Raw genomic sequence first — 6,755 nt, 5'->3', positions numbered from 1 at the left:
GACCAAAATGGGCACAGTCATGAGAACAGGACGTGGTTGAATGGTTCCTGTGTGAGATTTGTCAATGTCTACACAAATGGCAGTCGGTTCAAAGACATCGCGTTCTACCGTACAGCCAGTAGGGTATACAGATCTCACAAGGCAAGGTTCAAAGGGTTAAACCTACCTCTACTATGCAGGAATCAACCGTTGAACACAGTTGTTTCCGTTTTTCAAAAATACCCCGAAAACAATTTTCATTCATGTGGGGGATTGTTGGAAAAATGACATAAATGACATTTTAAGTGGCCATTTTGTGGTATAAATATATGTAGGGTTCATATCCGATTTGGGTCGGGTCAAAGTGGATTCGGATTCTTCGTAGTGAGACGAAGAGATCGATATATTATACACTCAAAATGGATAATGGGTGAATGAGAAATTGGTTCTCAAAGTAGACATCGATGTCTCGCGGCTGGGCAGGGTAAGCGATGTCTCGAAGCGGGCGAGTTACGCCCAAGAGATGCGATCACTCGAAGGAAGCTGGTCGCACGGGACGATGTCTCGTGTACCTCTCTCACGAGCGATGTCTCGTGGCTTCCAGGGTAACTCGTAGTAATCTCCTTGTCTCGTGGACCTCGGGTAACTCGTAGTAATCTCCTTGTCTCGTGGACCTCTCGCAGGCTGATGTCTGGCGAACCTCTCTCACGAGCGATGTCTCGTGGCTTCCAGGGTGGAGAGGAGGTTACAATGCAAATTTAAATGCCATGTTGAATGCCATTAATCTCTTCCTCCACTATATATTTCCAGGTTGAGCAGGAGCATTTACGTGACATACAAAAATCAGTTTTCCACCTCGAAACTCTGTTCTTCGTTCGTTCTAGCCACCTGTGTTCATCCCACGTTCTCGTTCGCCGGGTTCCGAGTTTGTGTGCTCAAACGCAGGAACCGTAGTACGTTTTATCCTGGGAAACCTAGACCGCAACGCTCCAGCACCCTAGGAGGCGGTAAATAAGGTTTTAAGGACAGAGGCAACTCGACTCGTGCTTACAACTACCCCAAAATCCGTTCATCTCCGTCCCCATTTTCCAGGTTTATCTAACCTTTGTTGTAGGTTTAAATTCCTGAAATTTTATTTTGTTTTTTGTGGATTTTCTATTTCGTCTATTTTCTTGGGTTTTCGAGAATTATTCCCAACATGGCTCTCCATAAAAAAAATAACATTGACAGATATTACATTGTAAGTCAATAGTATTAAAAAAAATAAAAGAAAAAATAAAAAAACAAATAGAATAAAAAATTAGAATGAAAGAGACAGTTCACACCCTAAAAAAGGTCTCTTCTGTCGTCGTTGGCCAGAAGCAGAATTCAGAATTTCAGATCCCAACAGACATCATTTATTTGCAAAGAGGAAAAAAGGAAGTGAATGAGTTTAAAGTAGCAGTATCAGTCTACGTATACAACGTTCGAGTCTATATTTATGATTCCCCTTTTGTTTCTTTTCAAATGATCCGTTTCCGACATGCCTGTGCAATTTTGCGCGCATATACACATCCTCAAATTTTCTAAATCTTGATGTGTTTTTTGGGGCTGGCATTATCAAACAAAGATGGGTTTGGTTTCGGGGATGATGTTGGGCATTATGTTCGGGATCGGGTTGATGGCGATTTGGCGCCATGTAATGAGATACCGCAGCACCAAACGTATCGCCAAGGTTTGTTTGTTAATGTCGAACTTATTCTTTTGTTTTTGTTTTCGTCGTTTCCCAGAAATTTGAGCATTTCGAACGTGGTTCATTTGCTTGTATTTTTTGTCTTAATTTTCTTGACAGGCAGTTGATGTCAAACTAATGGGCAGCCTAAACAGGGATGATCTGAAGAAAATTTGCGGTGAAAATTTTCCTGAATGGGTATCATTCCCTGTCTATGAGCAGGTGGACTTCCTCCTTTAGTTCATGCATTCTTATATTTTGTGCATTAAATACTTTTGTCATCATATTTAGTGCCATGGTTCCTTATGTAAAGTTTAGTTCGGTATATCTGTCTCATTTTACCTATCATGTTTATTATTCATTGTTTCTTCTGTATTTATTTTCTTTAGTATTTCTTTTTATTTTTAAATTTGATTTTTTTGGGTTTAATAGTATTTTTGATATAGTTTCCAAGTATATAAATTTTATATATTAATATTAAACTTAATATTATGAAAAAATGAGTTGTAAATAACTTTTGTTAACCGAACCAGACATATAGAATGGGATGGGGGAGTATAACACTGACTTCAATGATGGTATGTTACAGTTGCCTCTTTGATGTTATGTTTGTGCCTCTCATGTTGTCTCACTTTGTCAGGTGAAATGGTTGAACAAACAACTGAATAAGCTGTGGCCCTTTGTTGCTGATGTAAGGGTTCCTACCTGTGTCTCTCATCCAATTCGATTTTCGCTGTTTGTTATTATCATGTGATGTTTAATTAGATTAGCGGCGTTTGTTTGAACAGTTGTTGAACTATGCGTTTCTGCTTGTGTGATTCGCTAAACCAATTATATATTGTTTGGACGTGAGATTATCTGCAGGCGGCTGAGGCTGTTATAAGAGAGTCTGTTGAACCTTTGTTAGAAGAATATCGCCCTCCCGGGATTACTTCTTTGAAGTTCAGCAAACTGTCCCTTGGAAATGTGGCACCAAAGATTGAAGGTAGTGGATAGCAGAAGAATGTCGTGTTCGTTGTGTAGTTTTTGGCTGAAAATTATGTTCTGTTTCTTGTCTAGCATATATATAATATATAAACATAAATGTCCGGTCAAACTATCAACTTAAGCTTTTAGTTAGGATGCAACTCATGCTTCAATTTTTTCTTCCTAAATTCATACAGGCATTCGTGTCCAGAGCCTTAAAAAGGGTCAAATTACTATGGATGTTGACTTCCGATGGGGTGGAGATCCCAGTATCATTCTAGCTGTTGAAGCTGCACTAGTTGCTTCTTTACCCATTCAGGTCCGTGGCTCGAGTGTCTCATTCATCTACTCCTAGTTTTCTTTTTAGTTTTATACTTGCAAAGCATTATATTCTGAGCTAATCGTTCGCACTTTTAATTTGGCGACAGTTGAAAGACCTTCAAGTCTTCACAGTTATTCGTGTTATCTTCCAACTTGCTGAGGAAATTCCTTGCATATCTGCTGTTGTTGTTGCTTTACTTGCCGAGGTATATTTTTTAGGTACACAACTGATGATGCTTGGGTTATCCATAATGCCAATATTGTTTATTCCCCATTTTCTGGGATTTGTTCTTATGAACTGCCTATGTGTGGTGTAGATGTCAGAGATATTCGGGATGAGACACCGTTTTGTTTTTCCCCATTCTTGATTCTAACATAACTTGCCCATTTCTTCAATTTCATATAAAATATTTCTAATTATTCGACTCTTTCAAACGTTCTACGTGTTTGGTGCAATTAAACTCCTATAACATATGCTGTCACAAAAGGAACTAATAAATGCCTTCTCTGTTCAATCAGCCAAAGCCAAGAATCGATTATGTATTGAAGGCTGTCGGTGGAAGTTTAACCGCCATTCCTGGACTTTCAGATATGATAGATGTAAGTTCCGATATGATCTCTGCTTAGGCATTTCTTGCTTGATATCCCCCCTGCTCGCCCGGTAGACTGACCTACAATATTATTGTTCCATAGGATACTGTGAATTCTATTGTCACGGATACACTACAATGGCCCCATAGGATTGTTGTTCCAATTGGCGGTGTACCAGTTGATACAAGGTAACTCCTATTTTCCTAATTTCCTCGTTTCATCTCTTCTTTCATCTTAAAACTATTCTGATTTCATGCAGTGATTTGGAGCTTAAGCCACAGGCGAAGGTTACTATAACGATAATCAGGGCAAGTAACTTAAAGAACAGGGAAGTGATCGGAAAATCTGATCCGTATGTAGTTGTATATATCCGTTCACTGTTCAAGGTTAAAACAAAAACTATCGACGACAACCTTAACCCTGTTTGGAATGAGACATTTGAGTTGATTGCAGAAGACAAGGAGACACAAGCTGTTATCCTTGAGGTTTGAATCATACACTCATCTTTGTTGGAATCAAAATCCCACTTTGCCCAAAGAACTAAATGCTCTTATTGTTGCCTGTTGGAAGTTCCTTGCTAGTGCTTGTTGCTAAGTAAAAGAGGTCACATGGCTGGCTTAAGATTTGTCTATGATGAGTATAGCATTGTGCTTAATCCTTGACTTCCTGGTGGAGCCAATTATCACTCTGCAATTATGGCTTACTATGTTGGTTAAATTTTGGGATGACGAGGGAAACCTGCAGCCACTACCTGATGGTGTGCACTGGGTAAATGTCGCCTTGTGACCTTAGCCGGCAAAGGACCACAAGGAAGTAAACCAGCTTAGGTTGCCCATAGCTAACCTGCTCAAACCAAGAAGGCTGGCATTCGAACTCGTGACCTTGTGATTACAAGTATCCTTAGCCAACTTGGTTGGGGTTACCTTGTTTGGTTCAATTTTGTATTGGTATGAAATTGACCAAGAAACCGATGAGTTTGCTGAGTAGAATAGCAACGGTGAAGTATTTTACTTCACATGTTGCACCACCAAACTCGCCTTCTTTTTAAGAATATGGGTAAAATGTGGGTCCTTGATTGATACCGTATGTTGGGTTTTTATGTGAGGGTGCATTATTAACAATCAAAATCCCTTTGAACAGGTGTTTGATGAAGATGTTGGGCAAGATGAGCTAATGGGTGTTGCAAAATTACCTCTAAATGAGCTGGTACCTGAGACTTCCAAACAAATTGAATTGAGACTGCTGCCAAAACTTGATATGTTTAAAGTCAAAGACAAGAAGGACAGAGGGACCATTACAATTAAGGTACATACATGGTCTCTGTAGTTTTAACTGCCCATCAGAGTGGCATTTGATTTTTCTTACTGTACTACTAATTACTACCTATATATATATATAAGACCAAGTTCACATGAGAACTGCGGACAAATCTGATCCTTCTATCTAGGATGGTCAAAGGCTAAAAATCAATGAAAAAGGGGAAAAAATGCCGTGACATTTCTGTAATTTTCTGTAATTACGATTGTGCATTTAGAAATGCTTGACAATGAATTTGGAAATGCTTTGAGTGCATGGAAGGCACTACCTGATTCTACTCACCTTCCTCCTCCATGTCATCACAAGAGTTTCTAAATGCAATGTCAAGCATTTCCATGCGTAATTACATAAATGTCACCGTGTCTTTTTCATTAATTTTCAGCCTTTGTTCATCCGAAGATGGACGGATCAGATTTATCCGCAGTTCTCACCTAGGGTTGTTCTCATTTGATCCCGATTCTATATATATATATATAAATTCGGGGGCATGTGTATATATGTATATTCGCATTTGTGAATTAGGAAATACTTGTTCCAATATGGTGATCATGAATTCCCAACGTCAGGTGTTGTACCACGAATTCAGCAAGCAAGAGCAGCTAGCTGCCGTGGAGGACGAGAATAAGACCCTGGAAGCAAGAAAAAAGCTGAGAGAAGAAGGTGCGATTGGGAGCGCAAGGGATGCCGTTGATGGGGCAGCATCCACTGTTGGTTCAGGCATCAGTGCAGGAGCGGAGGTTGTGGGGAGTGGCATCAGTGCGGGCGTTGGAAGTGGGAAGGGAGCAGTGACCAGTGGCCTTAGCAAAGCCGGTAAGTTTGTTGGTAGGACATTTACTGGGCATTCCATTTCCATCCATTCTAAGAGCCACCGGCGTGACAATTCCCCGTCAATGAACTCTGCTCATGAAACTGGCGGTGGTGGTAGTGGTGGTAGTGGTGATGCAAAGCTAGTTTAGACTATAACGCTCTAGACTTGGACTTTCGCATCAATTCTTTTTGACAGATTACCGTTCGTTGCTAGGCGTTTAGATTGATCTTATTTCAGTTTACATCAATCCTGTTATGGTGGGTTTTGAGGGATGCCAGTTTAGTTGTCCATGGACCAAATTTGGTGTCTAAAGGAAACCTTAATTATGAGTAGGACGACCTGGAGGGTAGTGATGAAACATAAGCTTTTGATGTTTTTGGTCTGTATAGCCTTGTTAAAAAATAATGATGTACATACATTCTTATCCTTTCCCTTTCTTCACAAAATTTGATTACAGTACACACATTGTAGATTACAGATCTTGATAGATAATCTTGAATTCCTTTGCCACTATATAATGTGAAAAATATTCCCTTCTTAATGTATGGCATTACAAGAATACTGTTGATTTCGGTGGAGCCGTGCTTTGGGGAAACTCTAGCCAAGTCTGTGAGACTATTGGCTTGGTAAGTACAAGGATCTAAGTTAAACATTCAATAGAATGATTTATTGGCATTCTTGGTTTATCTTATTTTGATTCTTTATCAGCTAAAGTTATAAAGCAAGTTTATCCATGAGACCATGACAGTCTCTTTAAATAGTGATTGCAGTCTTCCATTGTCATCCAAAAGTCATGTTTTGTAGTATGTGATTTCATATTTTTGCTTTGTTAGAGGTATTAAAAAAAACATGGGGTGACAACTTCAACAAAGTACAATGCATAGTTCAGACAAGGGTCTGTTCTCTCCGCAACATTCACTAATTTAAAATAATAATAATAAAATAATTAAATAAATAAAAGCTAGAATGCAACACACATCCAATTTGTATTCTTATTCTTATTCTCTTATATATTGTCTATTAAATCACTAAGTTAAGCTTGTGCGAACCTATCCAATTTGT

The 6,755-nt window shown here is 39.2% G+C and overlaps 1 protein-coding gene across 1 annotated transcript; it reads left to right on the top strand.

The window, feature by feature from the left end:
* Window positions 1-1,588: 1,588 nt before the first annotated feature.
* LOC116029791 (synaptotagmin-4-like) lies at window positions 1,589-5,841 on the top strand. Its single transcript, XM_031271832.1, has 11 exons — window positions 1,589-1,693; window positions 1,811-1,912; window positions 2,331-2,381; window positions 2,555-2,675; window positions 2,854-2,975; window positions 3,085-3,183; window positions 3,497-3,577; window positions 3,671-3,756; window positions 3,828-4,053; window positions 4,709-4,873; window positions 5,452-5,841. Exons 1-11 carry the CDS (start codon window positions 1,589-1,591, stop codon window positions 5,839-5,841), a joined length of 1,548 nt encoding a protein of 515 aa, XP_031127692.1.
* The last annotated feature ends 914 nt before the right edge of the window (window positions 5,842-6,755 follow it).

This window comes from Ipomoea triloba, chromosome 9 (assembly GCF_003576645.1).
Source record: "Ipomoea triloba cultivar NCNSP0323 chromosome 9, ASM357664v1".
NCBI lineage: Eukaryota > Viridiplantae > Streptophyta > Magnoliopsida > Solanales > Convolvulaceae > Ipomoea > Ipomoea triloba.
This window is presented reverse-complemented; position numbering and strand designations above follow the sequence as displayed.

What these genes read in the sequence shown, in the direction of transcription:
- LOC116029791 (XM_031271832.1), top strand. Translation starts at nt 1,589, where the DNA reads ATGGGTTTGGTTTCGGGGATGATGTTGGGCATTATGTTCGGGATCGGG. An exon ending in GCACCAAACGTATCGCCAAG is followed by an intron (nt 1,694 to 1,810) that starts GTTTGTTTGTTA and finishes TTTTCTTGACAG; the next exon opens with GCAGTTGATGTCAAACTAAT. An exon ending in TTGTTGCTTTACTTGCCGAG is followed by an intron (nt 3,184 to 3,496) that starts GTATATTTTTTA and finishes CTGTTCAATCAG; the next exon opens with CCAAAGCCAAGAATCGATTA.